The sequence below is a fragment of the Alligator sinensis genome, unplaced genomic scaffold (genome assembly GCF_000455745.1).
Source record: "Alligator sinensis unplaced genomic scaffold, ASM45574v1 scaffold502_1, whole genome shotgun sequence".
In the NCBI taxonomy this organism is placed as follows: Eukaryota; Metazoa; Chordata; order Crocodylia; family Alligatoridae; genus Alligator; species Alligator sinensis.
Genome location: NW_005841896.1, coordinates 1,070,945 through 1,090,349, shown reverse-complemented (window position 1 = coordinate 1,090,349; position 19,405 = coordinate 1,070,945). Strand labels below are relative to the sequence as shown.

General features: G+C 44.4%; 1 protein-coding gene across 4 annotated transcripts in view; it reads right to left on the bottom strand.

The window, feature by feature from the left end:
• Window positions 1-19,405, bottom strand: part of STK33 (serine/threonine kinase 33) — a 73,119-nt gene that overhangs the window by 20,902 nt on the left and 32,812 nt on the right. For all 4 annotated transcript variants that reach the window (XM_025197407.1, XM_014517208.2, XM_014517209.2 and 1 more), the window contains exons 4-8: window positions 18,469-18,582; window positions 15,223-15,327; window positions 13,772-13,910; window positions 10,290-10,378; window positions 5,264-5,348 (exon numbers count right to left, since the gene is read on the bottom strand). In XM_025197407.1, the coding sequence (XP_025053192.1) occupies window positions 5,264-5,348; window positions 10,290-10,378; window positions 13,772-13,910; window positions 15,223-15,327; window positions 18,469-18,582 (532 nt within the window). The remainder of the gene's footprint in view (window positions 1-5,263; window positions 5,349-10,289; window positions 10,379-13,771; window positions 13,911-15,222; window positions 15,328-18,468; window positions 18,583-19,405) is intronic.

Sequence of the window (19,405 nt, the reverse complement as noted above, 5' to 3'; positions counted from 1 at the left end):
TCCTAGATTCATAGATGTTAGGGTCGGAAGGGACCTCAATAGATCGTCGAGTCCGACCCCCTGCATAGGCAGGGAAGAGTGCTGGGTCTAGATGACCCCAGCTAGATGCATATCTAACCTCCTCTTGAAGACCCCCAGGGTAGGGGAGAGCACCACCTCCCTTGGGAGCCCATTCCAGATTTTGGCCACTCTAACATGAAGAAGTTCCTCCTAATGTTCAGTCTAAATCTGCTCTCTGCTAGCTTGTGGCCATTATTTCTTGTAACCCCTGGGGGCGCCTTGGTGAATAAATACTCACCAATTCCCTTCTGTGCCCCTGTGATGAACTTACAGGCCGCCACAAGGTCGCCTCTCAACCTTCTCTTGCGGAGGCTGAAAATGTCCAGTTTCTCTAGTCTCTCCTTGTAGGGCTTGGTCTGTAGGCCCTTAACCATACGAGTGGCCCTTCTCTGGACCCTCTCCAGGTTATCCGCATCCCTCTTGAAGTGCGGCACCCAGAATTGCACGCAGTACTCCAACTGCGCCCGATAGAGGGGAAGTATCACCTCCTTGGATCTATTCGTCATCCATGTGCTGATGCACGATAAAGTGCCATTGGCTATTCTGATGGCTTCATCACACTGCCGACTCATGTTCATCTTGGAGTCCACTAGGACTCCAAGTTCCCTTTCCACTTCCGTGCCACCCAGCAGGTCATTCCCTAGGCTGTAGGTGTGCTGGACATTTTTCCTCCCTAGGTGCAGCACTTTGCATTTCTCCTTGTTGAACTGCATTCTGTTGTTTTCTGCCCACTTGTCCAACCTGTCCAGGTCTGCTTACAGCTGTTCCCTGCCCTCCGGCGTGTCCACTTCTCCCCATAGCTTTGTGTCATCTGCAAACTTGGACAGAGTACATTTCACTCCTTCGTCCAAGTCGCTGATGAAGACATTAAAGAGTATCGGTCCAAGGACCGAGCCCTGAGGGACCCCACTGCCCACACCCTTCCAGGTCGAAGCCGACCCATCCACCACGACTCTCTGGGTGCGACCCTCCAACTCCAGAGATGAAGTTGCTTGACCTCCCTCCACCTGCCATCCTGGTGCCCCCCTGCTTTCCCTGTTACAGTGGTGACAGGGATGAAGTTAAAATGACCCTCCAATAATTAGATTCTATACATGGAAAATTATAACAAATGTATACATTTCATTTATCCATGTATACACTCAAAAACATTTTAGTGCACCATATGACATTCTACATTTATTTGAAGTCCCCTTTGCAAAGCATGAGTCTTGTTTTAAAGATACCAAATTACTGTCAAGAAACTATGAAGTCTAACTTTAACTACATATCACAACTGGTACACAAGTATTGGAAGTCTTGCTGATATTTGTAATTTCACTCACCTACTACTATGTAAAAATACTAGACTTGGGGAAAGTCTAGGTTTTAGTGCCCAACACAATAAGATGCAGATCCCTCTTGGTGAACTCCAATCCAGTCAATGGAATTAGAACACCAGAGGTATCTGTCCAAAGTATTTTTAAATGTTTAGTTTGTACTTGTTATACATTTAACAGAAAGAACATCAATTTCTCAGAGTAGCTGTAAAGGTTAGCTGCTTATCACAAAGTCATTTCAACCTATGCAACCCCCTCCTTTTAATATATATTGTAATACCATTTTTTTTGGTTGAAATGCCATTGGGCACTTCATTATCTTCTTTGGAAGATTTCTTTTTTGCTTTAATTTGTTATACAATCCATAATCAGACAATCAGTCTGTGAAATGCATTGCTAGAATATATCACTGCAGCTTAATGTAATTCAAAAAAGCATTCAGAATTGGATAATGAAAATAAGCATAGCACTTTACACAGGATACAAAAAAACCCCATGTAGAAGCAGTACACTATTTCTTGTCAGGCAGAGGTAAAAGTGGGTATTTGAGGAAAATGCCTTTACTTAGGTAATTCCATAATCATGTACTTCAGTGTTTCTTTTAACTTCCTTAAAAGGTACTGGTCACCATCAAGACACAAGGGATTGGATGGACCATTCATATGGCATGTCCCTTAAAGCTGTTTTAATGTTTAATCCCACTTTGCCTTTTTCCACAGCATAGTTTATAAAAAGTTGCGGCCTTCATACCCTCTATTTTATCTAAGAAAGTGAAATTTGATGGGAAAAACCCCCAAACAGTAAGAGTGGTCCTTTAAGAGTTCAACCATACGTTTCACTGACAGTACGCTTGTACCCTGTCCGTTGGAGTTGGGATTCTTTTGGCCAGCAGTGTTCACTGGAGCCACATCTGGCCTATAACTGTCCTCAGGCTTCCATCTAGTGACCTGTATTTCTCAACTCCTTTGTCAATGAAGAACCAGTTGTTCTAAGATTCCCTGGAAGCAGGGAAGGAAGTAGGTCTTGGAACACATATGGACACAACACACCCCAAAGGACTACAGTTACTGTAAACTGAATAATAGGGCTGTGCAAAGCTTCAGTCGCTGAAACGATTCAGAGGAGATTCGGCCTGATTCAGCGGCCAAATCTCCAAATCTGAACTGAATCAGGAGACCTATTAATCTCTCCGAATCAAATCAGAAGCCTCCGAATTGATTTGGAGAGATTCAGTCATAGACACAGCTTTATGTTTTTTCTATGTACCTTGAGGTACCAGGCGCAGCTTGTGAACACTGATATGGTGGGGCAGATATAGTGTCTCACGAGAGCACGAGGGGGTCCCCCATACACTTGGCAGCAAACGCTTAAGTGGACCAGAAGTACTTCCAGTCCACTTCCGGGTCCGCTGCGAAGCACACGGGGGACCCCTCTGCCCCCCAGCTCGGCAACTGGTGCCTCCTGGATCTGGGGAGGCACTGGTCCTGGGGTCCAGTACTTCCGGTCCACTTCTGGGTCTGCTGCCGAGTGCACGGGGGACCTCCTGTGGGAAGGTCAGGAGCATCCGCATCACCGGGAGCCCCAAATGAGAGGACCTGTGTGGCCATCACAGCCCGGCTGTGCTCTGGAGGAATCTCCCAATCTGCTCCCACGGAGCTTTATGGACTCTTTGGGTGCACCGAATTGGTGCAAATACGGGGCCAAAAGCTAATTGCAGCGGCGGGCAGCAGCGAGAGGGGAAAGAGACGCATAGGGGAGAAAGAGAGCAGGGGCAGCAGCAGGAAGAACCACCTGCCTGCCCCCGGGAAAGGGGCAAAAGACCCATTGGGTCTTCACAGCTCGGAGGAGCTCAGAGAAAAAAAAAAAAAAGAGAGAGAGAAAGTGAGAGCAGAAACCCCAGCTCCACGTCAATTGGCTTCGGCGGGTGTAGGATTAAGCTGGCGTGTCAGCATCAGTGGAGGAGCGGGAAGAAAACGCTCGATCGCTATAGTCACAATTGAGAGGCTCAGCAAGAGAACAAAGAAGAAAACAGAGGTGATGCTGTCAGCTCTTGGAGGTTTTTTTCCTTTATTTTTCCCATTTCCTTTATTTTTTTGCTGGGTCGCACCGTCCACCTGAACAAGCATCAGCTGGCTTTGGGTCGGGGAAAGCCACCACACTCCCAGACTTAATTAAAAATCATCAAAGACATGGCAGGCGAGATAACGGGCAGGAGCCTGACCCGAGTCTGTCGACTGACACCCACTCTGGCACCAGCAGGACAAGTGGATGTCCTCAGGATGCCAGACCCTGCGTCCGTATCCTGTGGTGTCACACCCCCGCACACCCATGGGACGCTCCATCTAGCCCACCATCTCAGTGTTCACGAGCTGCACCTGGTACCTCAAGGTACGTAGAAAAGAAAAAATCTGTGTCTATGGCCGATCACTGATTATCCGAATCTGAATTGAATCTCCCGATTTGGCCAAATCGAATCGGGACAGTGATTAGAATCAGCAAATTGAATCACTGTCCCCCAAATCGGGCCCGGGCCAAATCCAAATCCAAATCCAAATCTAATACTGCCTACTTCGCGCACACCTACTGAGTAAATGTTTTTACTTTAAGTGCTTTTCCATCTACATTCCAAGCATAGTACTGTAATTCACAAGAAGTGACCTGAACTGACAGAGGTGGGGACTTGGACTCTAATTAAATAATAAACACAAAGCAGTCTTTCCAAAAGAAGCATCAGGTCATAATGCTTCTAAAAGAAAGGAATGCTGTGAAAAGGGACATGTACATGCCTTACATATATCTACTATAAGTATATTCCTTTAAAAAAGCTATGGAGCCTGCTTGTGTTTGCCGAGTAGCCTGTTACTCTTTCTGGTGGACCTTAACTTGACATACTCTGATACAGGCAGGAAGCCAATTAGAAATTCTTGAGGTCAAAACACACAGACTCTTCATTGTTTTTGCAAAAGCTACATATAAGAGAGGGGATACCCTAATATCATTTTTTCTGGACAGGAGGAGGCCAGCCTTCTACCAATGTCTAAAGTATGTACCTTAGCTTACCTTCAATTATAGCATGCCTTAGGGACAAAAAACAAGGTGAATCACCTCCTTGAAAAGAAAATCATAGATTGTTTTGCACAGAAACTTAAGATGAAGTCTCAATGTTAACCCTTCTTTGTTGGCTATGATCTTGCCACACCAGTCTTGATCTCTGCTATCCTTCTAGTGGACACAATTGCTACCAAAATACTGTTTTAATGGACAAGTGAGAAGGAAAACATTTTTATTTTAAATAGAGGTAATGTTTGTTTTCCTTGGATCCACAGTGTGAGCTCCCTCTGCAGGACCTCAGACCTTTTTGGCTTGCCCTCTTGCAGACCACACAGAGGAAGGACACTTGAACACAATGGAAGTTGCATGCACTGTTACTATCCAACAGCTGTGTTATGCTGAGAAAAAACCTAAATATTTTTAGGTCATAGAATTTGATCCCACAGGAGACACCAAATATTAGAAGGATTCGAAAGTGGATTAAACATGTATATTGCTACTACAAATAACCTTTACATCATACAGAAAATACTATAAGGAATACAAGTCCTCACAGTAACAAAGCTTTATGTCTATGCTAGAAAAATAAACTGCTTTACTAGCACCTTATTATCCATTACAGTTACTTGTATATGCTTCCAAAGTATATACTGTGGAAGTCAGTCACCATCCCAGACTAGATGATTATTGATTTGGACTGGCAGAGCAATTCCTAAAATAAAGGAAAATCTCCTGATAGATGAAGCTTAGAAGAAAGCTCTCTTTCAATGGTTGCATATTAGGAACAACCTGGCAATTTATAATTCTTAAACTATATTAAGAAATGAACTTACCCATGTAAATAGGCGTTCCACAAGTAGACTGAAACATGGTTTCACTACGAGCTGCCTTTTGTACAGCTAAACCAAAATCAGTCACCTATAGGAAACAACAGAATATTGAAACAAAGGTGAAAGTAGTTCTTTTGTCCAGCTTAGAACTCTCCGATTATCCTGTGGTCAAAGAAAACAAAAGTATGTAGCAGGAAGGGCTCAATTCTATTCCTTCCTCAAATGTATGTAACTTTGTATCAAGCATCACTAATGTTTATTTGGTGACTTCACAGCTGGGAAATGTTCTTCTATTATCTAAACATCTTTAATATTATAGGTGTTTCTTGATATTCAGGATAACTTCAAAAGCCCACCAAGGACACGGAACAAATTCTTGCTAAATATTTTACTTTCCTTGAGACTAGAGAAACATGGAAGGCCCACATAAAAGCTAGTGATGGTAGAAGCAGACCCAGATACAGCCAATAATGGGAACAAGAAGGGAGGGAGAGAGAGAGAAAAATCAGAAAAGAGATCCAGCTGAACCAAAGCCTAACTTCTGGCAAATCAAAGAGTTGCTTCTTTAGAGCTACATTTAAACTGGATACACAACACATTCACACGGGTAAATCAGTTTTATACATTCCTATAAATTGTACACCAATTTTATATACTAATGTAAATTGGATCAGCAGCAGACGAAAGAGCAGTTTATACCAAAATAGCAGACTGTATAGCAGTGATTCTCAACTAGGGTGCCCTGGCACCCTGGGGTGCCTCGTGATCTTTTCAAGGGCACTGTAATGTTAGCTCTGTTAGGTGTGTATACATGATTCACAAGATAAACAAAGATTTCAAAGAAATTCATAGTTTTAAATGCATTCTGATCTGTTGTGGTCTGACTTCTTTGCAAAAGAAGAAAGGGTCTATTATTTTTCTGTCATCAAAAACAAAATGAAAACCAAGGGACAGTATTTTATGAAGGTGCCCCAAGTCTAACAAGATTAAGAATCATTGCTCTAGGTTGTTGTTACTTGGCCTCACCACTTAGGGTGTCTTTACATGTGCTCCAGGGTTGTGGGGAGGGCACTTTAATTACAGTGGCTCTTGGGAGCTACTTCAATTAAAGTGCCCCCAGTGTCTTGGGTATTCAGCATCCCATGCTTCAAAATGGCAAAATACCTGCTCTTTGGATGAGCTTTAGTTAAAGTGCCCCACCACCATTTTGAAGAGCAGGGATGCTGAATACATGAAATGCCAAGGCTGCTGGAACATGCTAATTAGTACCCTCTTACAGACTCAATTAATCTAGCAAACTAATTAGCACACATCAGAGCAGACATCAGGCATGTGTACTGTATAGGTGCCCTTGGTGATAGAGGAGCTAGTAATAGCCCGCTTGCTTTGCATACAAGGAGCTAAATCCTATTTTAACTTGTATCCTTACATGTATGTACCTGGAGTTTGGGGCACTTATTCAACATTTGGAATTCTATTTTGCCTTGTGGTAAAACAGAACTACCCTGCACTCATACTTGATTAGAAGTAGAATTGAGAGGAAAGAAAACTGTTATTTTAGCCCAATATCCCAGTGGTTAGAGCACCTGCCAACAGAGTGGGAGATCCAAATACAAATTTTACTCGATTCTTTCAGGGCCAATTTTACACCCCATTAAGATTTTGGTGGCTCTTTCCTTTCATACTCTTTCTTAAAAAAAAAAAGGTCAGAGGAGCTAAAACGTCATTTGCTAACATAATTTCCCTAGGCAAGGTTCTGCTGGACTGAGTCAGACATCCAAACAGGATACCTGCTCTTGCATTCAGTCCAGAAATGAAAGCAGAGGCTGAACAATCTGAGCTACAAAATAATAATTTTTTTTTGTTTTAAAAACTGGTATTCACTTTACATGGAGCTGGCAAATGTGAGTAGGTAAGATATACATATGCCCGCATTTTAGAAAGTCTCACCAGTGGAAAGTGATCTAAAATGTGGAAGTTTCATTCTTGTCCAACGTAGGTATTGTTCATTTTACAACGGCATGATACTGAGGCACACCAGATGTTAAATTTACACCTTCTACCCTTCTTGTAATCTCATGGATAGTAGAGGTGTATCTCATGAGACTTTTACAGTGATCAATATCTTTAAAAAGATTCTTTTACTTTTTTAAACTTAACTAGTTTCCTCTTTTTGTTTCTCTAGTATCCAATGACAGAAACAATTATGCCAACATTAAACTTATTACTGAAAGGATAACACTATCACATTCTGCTACCCCTTCCTCTTGTAATCATTGTTTCTGATGACGTGACCCTAACTAACGAAACTGAAGCCAGTTCTGACTGGGGCTAATTATTATGACTGTTTCTGTATATGTGCAGGAAAAGAATACTAGGATCCTCCTATTTCACAGAGCAACTACACCACAAGCAGCCATAATATAGAAAAGTTGCCTTTTTAGCACAGGGACTATGCTGCATGCTCCAGAGATGGTGAACCAGGTAGTGACCAGAGCCTGTCCTTCTCCATACACCAGGACCTGACAATTTAAAAGTATCCATACTTTAACCTTCATTATAAATACATTTTAAAATAGCTTTTTCAACACATGCTCTCCAGTGCTCTTGTGGACATTTGTGTGTGTAATATTATGGTGTCTCAGCATAGCAGAAATGCTTCTACTCTACCATTGACACCCATCTACCTCCAGGACAATAAACAAAGCCTCGTTCTACTGTTGGAAATGAGAAAGATTACTCAATATGTATGAATACATATGTACTTTACAATCACAAGTGAAAAATGCATTACTTTATCATCTCCTTTTTGAGACTGACCTCTTTTTATGCCTGGAAATGTCAGAGGCAATTCAGACTTGTCCACAAGGCTTTGGGAATTGGCCTCATCCCTTACATAGGTTAAGAACTTTCACATATACGCCAAAAAGTAGATTTGCTACTAGCAAATAATTCCAAACTCCTGACAGTAACACCATATTCAACCACAGTAATAATATACAAACACTCAAAATTAGACCATTGTAAAAATACTCAAAGAATGTATATTGTTTGGTGTGGAAAGAGGAATAGGATAGTCCTAGAAAGTATAGTATATGATAATTATTTTCCATTCTGATCTTGCTCTCTCTCTTAAACTGAGACATCTGGGGACCTAACAGTAAGGACATGATATGCAAAATTTAAAATACCAGTTACCTCTTCCCTACAAACTGCAGTACCTACCTATAGAATCACCACCTGGATCAAATGTCTGACCAGGAATGAAACTGAGGAGGATTGGCAGGAAAACCCAAAGTATTTTATAAAGAATGAATGACCAGGAAGGTATTTCAAAGGGAGGTTTCAATTATTATATGGGCTTCCTATTTTCACCAATTAAAATGCTGGGTAGTCTCTTTACTTTTCTTTGGGTCACTTGTTAACAAAGACTCTCTGGCTGTAAAAAGCATCTGTGAAAGCCTCTCATGTGCATTCGTATCCATAGAATAACCTTCATTCCTGAATCTTAAGTTGCAGGTAAAGATACACTTTAGAGATGTCACTTTGAACATCAGTATCTAAATACATACAAACTTTCTTTGTCTCTTCCACCCCTCAAGGGATTTGGGAGTCCTTATATTAAAAACAGTACCAATATCATTGACAGACACTCCTGAATTACTTTTCTGAGGTCCCTAGTAATGATGCTCTGATAAATGTCATCCAGAGATGAAGTCCTAAATTCCACTGGCTTGCTATTATCATTGGCTATTATTATTTTCATGAACAGCACAAAATTAACAAGAAATGCTTTATGGTAATGTTAATGGTGATTGACTACGTACACTTGAATTTTTCCAGAGACTGTTTTACTGAAGTGATCGTATTATACAACATATAAAATATTATACATATTTCATAACACATACTGTAGATCCACAATCCAACACTTCAGCTCTAAAGATTGTTTCAACAAATGTATTAATTTTGCCAACATCTGTACTTGAAATGTTAAGCAACTAGTAAATGATGTAACATTTGATTTATTGGCCATCAGGGAACAATTCTTGCAATAAGAATAGGTAATAAATAAACAGACATTTTAAGTAGTAAATATTTTGAAAGTAGTAAATATTTATCAGCATACAAAGCAGTCTACTGTGGAATGTGAGTTGTACTTAAATCAAAGATTCTTTAAAAAAAACTGTACCATATTTACATTAAATTGATAATGTGCATAATTTAAAATATTAGCTATAATTTAAGAGTTTCTGCTACCTTAGCGTAATGAATGTTTTGGAACTATCCTAATGTCTGGAAAAGGGCTGCACCATGCATCCTGCCCCACTGCACTTGTACCCCACCTCACCCTAAGTTCCCTGGCTGTAGGGTCCCTTGATGCATTGCACCTCTCAGGCATCCTGGGCTGACCATGGTTGTGCAGCTCCTCACCACAGGCAGCAATGGGTGCTGTGATGCTGATCACAAAGGTGCAATCAGTCACTGTTGCAGTTGTGGCTAATTTTGTGCCCCCTTTTCTATTATGCCACTGCCTCCACACTGTGCTCTGTGCTGCGCTACACTGCCCCTCACCTTGGGGTGGGGAAGGGGAAGCCAGACAGAGACGGAGCCTGGAGACCCTGGCTGCTTCTGTAGCCAGAGCAATGGAGTGGGGGGGAAGCGGTGGCTGCATGGGAGCCTAGGGGCTCCACTTTAATCCTTTATGGACTGCATGTGGCCTCTGGGCAGCCAGTTAGACAGCCATTGTCTAGAAAAATAAGGTAAACTTTCTTTAAGGTTTTTAATGGGTTGGGTCTTTTTCCCCCCAGTTAACTTGAAGGTATACAACTTTTTATTTGACAGAAAAAAAATTATTTCAGTGGAGTTTAACTATCAATTTGGGGTTGTTTTTTTTCTAACTTACTAATATCATTTTTAGTGTCTCTTTTCAAAAGATACTACTAGGTACCAAAATCAAGTCCTTCAGCAATACCTGGATATCAAAATAAGTGAGTAATGCAGAGTTGTTAAAAATTTATAGTCTTACCTTTATATTTAATTTCATCTCATTTGCTGCATTGGTGTCAGTGCTTTTAACTAAAATGTTTTCCAGTTTCAGATCTCTATGAACAATGTCTGTCAAGAAAGAACAAAGAATAAAATGTTATTTACCAAATACAATGAAAATATTCTGACAGAAATGCTTTAAATGCCTTCAATTGTGTAATTTCTCTGAACAGTTCTGATGCATTTTCTTCTTCATTAGTGAAACTTAAAGAAAGGAGCATTTGTCCATTAAGAGAAGGAATTTAACATAATGATCAAATTTGGATCCACACTCCTCATGTTTTGTAATAAGGAAAACAGTTTGCATCACTTTTTGTGTTATAGTATCACAAACTAGCAAAAATCCTATAGTAAAAAAATGGGGGGGAACAGGGAGGGATTATTATTAGGTGTGCAGTGATAAAGATTTTTTTGGCCAATACTGATAGCAGATTGATTATTAACCAGCCATATCAGCCGATGCCAACCCAATAACCAATAATTAGTAATAATGCAAGGCATTTTAAACTACTGGCATATATAAACCTTTTTTTTGGCGCACTCCAGAAGCATCCTGCATCTTGCATATCAGCATCCTCATGCTTAAAAATGGCAGTGGGGGCGTTTGAACTAAAGCCTGTTGAAAAAGCTTTAGTTCATGTTCCCCTGCCACCATCTTTAAGTGCAGGGACACTGATACATGAGACACCACGGCACTTTAATTAAAGTGGCTGTTGGAGCTGCTCTATTTAAAGCGCCACCCCCCCGCACCTCTGGAGCACATGTAAAAGTGCCCAGAGCCTGTGCCAGTTGCAGCAGGCAGGGCTGGCCTAGCAGTGCCTGGGACTGGCTGCATGGAGCCCTTCAGCCCCTTCTGCACGATGCCCTTGAACCCTAGCCTGGGGGCAACTGCCTGAGCCTGTCAAGCAGGGCTGAGAGGGAAGGTGCGAGCCTTTCTGGCTGCCCAGGGCTGGGTGGTCTCTGAGCCAGGCTCCCCACTCTTCTCCCTCTGCCCAGGGCAGGACCACAGAACCATTCCAGGCCTGGAGAAACTGGGCCACTCCTCCTCCACAGCCAAGCCCCAGGTCCCAGTAGCTGGACTCCAGCAGCAGGAAAGGCCCCTTCCCCTCCTAGTGCTGCCACTGTCAGGGGCAGGGCAAGCCCCTGTGCCCCATGGGGGGAGGCTGAATGGATCCAGCCCTGACCCTGGTCCCAGGAAGGGCAGGACCCAGCTGGGCTGAGGGTAGGGTGACATATGCTTGCCTCTCTTCCCAGGTCCCTCCATGCCCGCCCCACCACAGCCGGAGCAGAGTCGAATGGGGCAGGGGCAGATGTGGGTTGCCTGCTGTGGGCTGCCTGCTGTGGGCTCAGGGCTCCCAGCTCTGCTGCCTTTGCCCTGAGAGCCCCGCGCCAGTCGCACACCCCCTGCCCACCCAGCAGCAGCAAAGCGCACGACTCCATGCCACCATTGCCACCACCCATGCTGCTGCTGGCACAGGCACAGGGCCTGGCACAGAGCTCTCAAGGAAAAAGCAGCAGGGTGAGGAGCTCCAAACCCACAGCAGGCTGCCCACACCAGCCCCCATCCCATTCATAGCTCTGCCTTGCTCCCTGCCCCAGCCCCAAGTATCATGCACCACCCTGGCCCTGCCCCACTTCCTCTTTCACTGTGGAGGCCTCAATCTGCCTTCTCCCCCCACCCCTTCCCCCACAGATTTCCCTGCAGGGAGCTGCTCTCAATGCTGCCAAGCTGTATTCCTAGCCACATGCATGTGTGTGGGCTTGCACATGCATGTGGCCCCCCCTGCACCCCCCTCCCAGCAGCCCCAAGCAGCCTCTTGTAGGCTAAAATGCTGCCTGCCTGCAAGGGAAAACCCACCATTTCCCGATCCCTGCAGGGTGCTGCGAATCCAGGACAAAAGTTGTCCCAGAGTCATGGGGCCTGGGACCAGGACTTGTCCCAATTAGGGATGGGTGGTTACCCCAGCTGAGGGACCGGAGAAGGACCCTGTTGCACACAGTGGGAGGGAACGGCTGCCTGAGCCCCTGCCAGGCTTTGCCCCTGGCCCCTAGGGTGCAGAACCCCAGCCACTGGAGGCTGAGGTACTGCAGGCTGGGCCAGACAGCTCCACCTGCCCCTTCCCTCCCAGTTACGTCTCTGCAGCACTCACCGCCTTTTACAGTGCCCACCCTGGCCACAGTTCACAGTCCATGTTATATCAGAGCCTGGGACACTGCGCCAGTTGCTCCACTCCACTCTAACCCAGTCCAGCCCATCGGTGAGGGGATGGGGGTGGGGATGAAAAACGGCTCAGGACCCTGTATCCGGATTGGGTCCTGCATGTTCAAGGTCACCCTAGTTCACGGGAAACAACTCAGGTATCTGGGGGCCCCGGCCTCACAGGGGAGAGGGAACCCAGGCATCCCAGGGCCCAGCCCCAAGACATAATTATCAGTAAATATTATCGGCTACAACAGCCAAAAAAAACCTGATAGCCGATAATGTCATTTCTGGTGCCACTCCAACAGGCAACCAGTAGATTGGTGCACCTCTAATTATAATTATTAATTATTATTTGCAACATTTGCAAATATTTTTATAAGCCCAGTCTCTCCCAATATCCAATAGGCAAAAGGGAAAGAACAGTGGCATAACTACAGCAGAGTGACAGGGGCAACAGTCCCATGTGTTGATGGGGATGGGGAGGGAGGTGGGGACATGAAAAAAACTACTTTCACTGCAGCCACATGGTTGTGATCGTGGCAGCAGCAGCAACCAGAAGTCACCGCTGCCCTTGTGCATGTTAGCTGCCTCAAGCACCCAGATGCATTCTTATGCTGTTGCTATAGAGCTCTTTTTCTGCCCATTTTGCAGCTTAGCAAACATATGCTTGATTCAAAGAAGGGGCTATTCCTCACACAACATGTTCCTCGATATAAAGAAAGAGGAACTGCTCATTATTTCAGCTAATATGTCGAAACTAAAGAGACAAACAATTTCTGTGGAATTCAAATACAAGCTTTTCCACTCCTACAATGGAGAAAGAAAAAATGAAAACACTAAATTCTATTTTTTTGGCTGAATTGGTTAATTCTGTCATGGATTGTACAGTATTTTAATGTTTCCCTAGGGTGAATCAAAATGCTGATATTGACTGCATCATTTTAAGTGGAGGACAGACAAGAGCACTCCAGTCCCGCTTCATTTTCTCTGCTATAATAGACTTAGCTGCTGAAATAAGATAATGCTGTAACACAAAGCAGTTATGAAATTAGAAAAAAATAAATGTTATCAGAAGGTTGGAGCAAAGTAGTAAAAGGAAACATTAACAGTTAAACAATAAAAAACAAAGTTTCAAAAAGCATTAAAGTGAAATGCTTCACTCCTAGATTATGAGGGCACAATTACACTGTGAAACACAGAACAGTAATTGTAATTGCTCTTAAAGAACACTAACATTCAGAGCCAATGAACCTCCTTACCTTTTTTGTGAAGATATGCTATTGCTGATGCCAGACTTTGAATGATGTGCCTTGTCTCAGTCTCTGTGAAGTGTCCTTTCCTGTGAAGGATTTCTTTAAGTTCTCCATCCTCACACAACTCCATAACAAGGAACATCCGCTGATATTAACAAAGAGCCAAAATAATGATTTCTCTTCCAACATATTATTTTTATTACTGTAATAACTAAGAACACTAGTCATGGATCAGGACCTCATTGTGCTGTGTACTGACCAAACACAGAACAAAAACATGATGATCCATGATGGTAACACTCCTACCTGGCCCTGCATGGGAGAAGGAGACATGGCTGGGTCTTGATCCAAAAGCTGGGGCAGGGGGGAGAGCATAGCTTGGTTCTGACAGGCCTCACAGGTATTGGGCTTGGGGATTTGGAAGGATGACCATATTAATAGCCATCACTCTCCCACTGCCAAACTTCCAGACATGCGGGGAGCCCTCAAGCCAGATGCAATGGCTCCACTGGCTGCATCCGGCCTGCGGGCCAGAGTTTGAGCATCTCTGGTCCAGAGCAGGACTGTTCAACCTCCACCCCATGAAGCTATGGCATCTGGCCCACTGGAATCCCCAAAGCTTAGATATTTAGCAGTAGGGGGCTCCAAATTAACAATCTGAAAGGGAGCAAGTAGAAGCAGGGAGAAAGTAGAAGCTCCCTGCAGCTAGATCCTATCCTGTGTCGGTCATTGCCATACAGCAGGATCAGGGCTGGCCCTACCCCCAATGCATCCAGGTCAGGGCAAGCTGCTTCCCCAGCCCTCCCCCACCACGCATCCAAATCAGGGCCACTCCACCCCACCCACCCTGCAGATCCAGATGAGGGCTGTTTGCCTTGCCTCCCCAACCTCACCCCTGCGAATCTAGATTGGGGCCACTCCACTCTGTCCCTGTCCCCGCCCCCCACACATCCAGATTGTGGCTTGCTGTTTCTGCCCCTACCTCCATTCATCCAGACTGAGGCCTGGCTGCTCTTCTCCCCCCAACCCCCCTGACCCCCTCCACGCAACCACCTCTGCACATCCAGATCAGTGCCAGGCTACTTGTCCCCCTCTTCCTTCTCCCTCCCCTTCCCCATCCAGACTGGGACCTAGCTGCCCCTGCCTTGCCTTGGACAGATGGATTGGGATGGGGCTGCACAACCCCCAGCACCTTAACTGGGCCTACTAGTTGGATCCAGCCCACAGGTAGACCTGGCATTGCCCATCCAGCTTCAGGGATGAAAAAGCTGGGCACCAAAACAGAAAACAAACGTATCCACAATATTCTAGTCAATGATTGTGAAAACTGTCCAATACGTGAAACATGTTAACCAGAAGGTAAGAGAAACTGGCTCAGAATGTAGACAGGAATGCTGTTGTTATATTTATTTTTGGCATTAATAACTTTCATCATATTGCAATTAAGGAAGCCTTACCTTTGGAGTCTCAAACACTTCTTCTAAATGTATTATATGTTCATGGTTCACTCTTTTTAAGATGCTCACCTCCCTTTCAAGTAGCTTCACAGCAGAGCTTCCAGCCTTAATTATAGATGGGAAATGCATTTAGCAGACATCACAAAATTCATTATATGGCCACATGTATTCAACAATGGCAATTTTTCTTTACAAAGTCTACAGAAATTATTCAAAGACATGAACAGAACTTACATTTAGAAACACAGTTACGTACTAATTATTAATAACAAATACATAATAATTCTTCTTGTACTCTGGGTTTGCTACCTGTATAGCTTAGCTTAGTTTTATGACTAATAACATCTTACTTTTTTGGACTGTTTTCCAGCATAAAGGATTTTGGAACTCTTCACAAAAAAAAATACACATACACACACACTATACATATATATTTTATACAACATAGACATAGTCTAAATACTTGCATGACTAGTTACAGCCAGTAACAAACCATTTTTTTGGCTGCATGATAGACCCTGTAAAGGCAAGATACTATAAGATAGATAAATATAAATATAGATATAAAATGCAGCCACATATATATATATATATATATATATATATATATATACACACACATACATACATACACACACACACATATCTATTCTAATATAATAAAAGCCTTAGTCTGTTTGTCCATAATGCTTTATCTGCACTCTGATTGCTTGTCTCAGCAGCCAATCACAATGCTGACTGAAACAACCAATCAGAGTGCTCTGCACAGACAGACACACAAAGTGGACACACAGCATCATGACAGTGGGGACTGAGGGGCTGGAGTGGGGGGGCAAGGCCTTGCTCCTTGAGGCAAAGGGGGATGGCAGGGACAGACTGGGATGACGGAGTGCTAACATGATGGCAGGGATGGAGCAGAGAGATGAGGCCAGTGGCTCTGGCCTTGCCCCCCCCCCCGGGCCCTGCTCCTTGGAGGCGGCAGAGCGAGGTGCTGGCGGCACAGCATTGGCCTCACTGCTGCTGCCAATGGGCCCCAACAAAAGCCAGCAGGCAGGGGGAGGTGGCAGGGAGGAGTGGGGAAGGGGAGGGGAGGGCACAGTGGTGGTGCCCTGCCACCGCTGTCACTGGGCCCTGAGAACAGCCAGGAGGGAGGGGAGGGGGTTGTGCGTGGCTGGACACGCAGCGGTGGTAGCACAGGGTTCTGGCTGGTGGCTGCAACCACTCTGTGCAAGCTTTCTCCCCTCCACCATGCCTGGCAGGTGGCAGTGCCGCAGGGTGGAGCGGCAAGGGGTAGGGGGAGTGCATAGGGCTGGAGGCAGAGCAGCGGCAGTGTGGGGTGGTGGGTGGCAGCGCTTTTTCTCCCCCCTTCCTCCCATCATTCCTGACAGGCAGTTGGCTAGTATATACATGCACACACACACACGCACATGTGTGAGAGAAAGAAATAGGAATTATTTCACCTAACAAAGAAAAAAGCAACCAAAGTTTAAAATACATTCAAAATAGAAAATGAATAATATCAAGAGAATGCAGATAAACAAAATGTAATTACTCAAGTTGGAAGTCAGCCAACCCAATGGAGCTAATACCCCTAATCCTGTGAATATTTGCATAGGATCTTAAATGATCACAAATATTTTTTGTCTCATCCATAAGAAAGTAGCAGACAACACAGCACGTCTTAACAGCATGTTGAGCTTTGGTATAGTAACAACGTAGATGAAAAGACTACAAACTACTCTTCTTGGAAGTCTCCCATCCAAGTACAATCAGACCCAAGCATGCTATTCCTCTTGCATGATAAAAATAGATTAGAAGTCCAGTAACTATTTGTAGCAACTTAACTAAAGATAAATAATAATTGCCAGTTAGTTTAGCAAGTTGATAACAGTAAGTCTATGATGTAATAATGCAGCACTAATTGTTTATTTGGGCCAATGGGTAGGCAAAATAACACAGCCACTAGAGATTTTATAGTATCTTGCCTTTACAGGGTCTATCATGCAGCCAAAAAAATGGTTTGTTACTTGCTGCAAGTAGTCATGCAAGTATTTAGACTATGTCTATGTTGTTTTAATGTAAAACTTCATTCATTTTCTTTTAGGATTGTAAGAAATTCCTTAGCAAAAAGAAAGAGAATCTAGAAATGATACATTAAATTAACATCTGACATTCTTTAAACAGATTTGCATAACTAAGAGGCTGATCCTGCAAACTTTTTAATCAATTACAACTTCATGAAAGAGTAATAATCCGAACTGACAAGGTTGGACTCTATGGCCATGTCCACACAAGCAGGGGCATGCCTTTGCCGCAGCAAAAATAGTAGCAGCACAAATTTGTACCACTACTTTGTGCCCCAATACATGACCCTGCCCACGTGCTTTGCACTGGGACACACTGTCCTGTTGTTCCACATGCAGCAGGGGGAGAAGGTGGGAGGGGGGGCTGGCTGAAGCATAGGGTGCCTCAGCTGGGGTTATGTATCCCCTGTGCTGAGCTACCCTGTGCCCTGGCCAGCTGGGGAGCTCCCCACCTGGCTGGGGTACAGTGGACCTTGAGATGGGGGAGCAGGCAACCTTGGGCTGACTGCTCCCCTGTCTCCACATGCCTCAGCCCCGAGGCTTTACTGTAGTGCCTCCACATTGAGGCATGTGGAGACAAGGGAACAGACAGCCCAGGGCTGCCTGCTCCCCAATCTTGAGGCACCCTGTGCCCCAGCCAACCCAGAAGTGGCTGGCTGGGGTGCCGGGTCCCTCAGCCCTGGGCTGCCTGCTCCTCCATCTCTGCATTTGTCCTGGCACTCGCCACTTTGGCATGGTTTGCACCATTTTTTTTCGGGGCGGGGGGGAGGGGGAGGAGAGGAGGCAGTTTGCTACCAGGAAATCCTGGTACAAATTTTGCCCTGGCACTGCAAATTAGCAGTGCTGAACACTGATTAATGTGCCACTTGTGTAACTTGTGGTGGTGCAAAAAGGTTTGCAGCACCACAAACCACATGTGCCTGCATATCTGGATCCAGCCTGTGTGTTTAATCATTAAGACTTGATGGAACTCATCTAAGAAAACACTAGCAAGTGGTAGTGAGAATAAACATTAAACAGTGAGAGTAAATGCATATATGGATTGCAGTAAGAGTTTTGAATGCAAAAAGATACCATAATGTTCAGATAATGATCAGTTAAAAAAAAATCATCCAAAAAAAGCAAGAAGGAATTAAAACACGCCATGGATTTATATATTTACCTTTTCTCTGTTCACTTTTTTGATTGCCCATTTTTTGCCAGTTTCCTTGTGCCTCACTTCAATAACCACTCCAAAGCTGCCTTGTCCTAGTTTCCTTCCAAAAGAATAGATTTGCTAAAAGAACAGAGAATCAGAGAAGAAATGTGATTTTAAATTCTTCAACAGCAAAATGTAATTGCTGCTGTTTAAAGTATATACATTATGGGTGGAATATTTAAAAGATGTTCTTTTATAGGAGATTATCAGTCCTGCCCACATATAAAGACTCTTATACAGAATATTTGTTTCAGTCATGGTGTGTGATAAGGTATAAGAATGCTGCTGATGAATTATGTAGGTCGTAGGATGATTTTTCCATCTCAAATTCCAAAGAATGATGTTATTTTTTACTATTTATCCCATACATTACAATGTTGATCAGCATCTCAAACAAATAGGTAAGGTACATGTTTAAAATATGTAAAATAATGCAGACTTCACAAATTTGTGATTTGTAAATCTGCACATATATAGCACAGGGGCGGGCAATTATTTTGGGCGAAGAGCCGCTTACCCAGTTTTGGCAGGCTGTCAAGGGCCACATGGGTAGCCCTGCCCCTTGACAGGTGCCCCACCCCCTGGTCACCATCTTGGTACCAATGTCCCAGGGCCAGCACTGGTGGGGCCCAGAGCGGGGCACAGAACAGTAGGGGTCTGTGGAGCCAGGCTGGGCTGCACCAGCAGGGAGGGGGGAAGCTGGCCTGGTTCCATAGAGCCCCTGCCAGCTGGGACCCCGCGCTCCTGCCACCCTGCCCTGGGCCCCACCGGCACTGGCCCTGGGACACCAGTGCATGCCCTGTGCTCCCACTGGCTCCCCGCCTGCTCACACCCAGTGCCCCCCAGCCCCGCAGAGTGCACAGCCCCGACCCCCTGTTTGCCAGCAGGGGAGAAGCTGGGG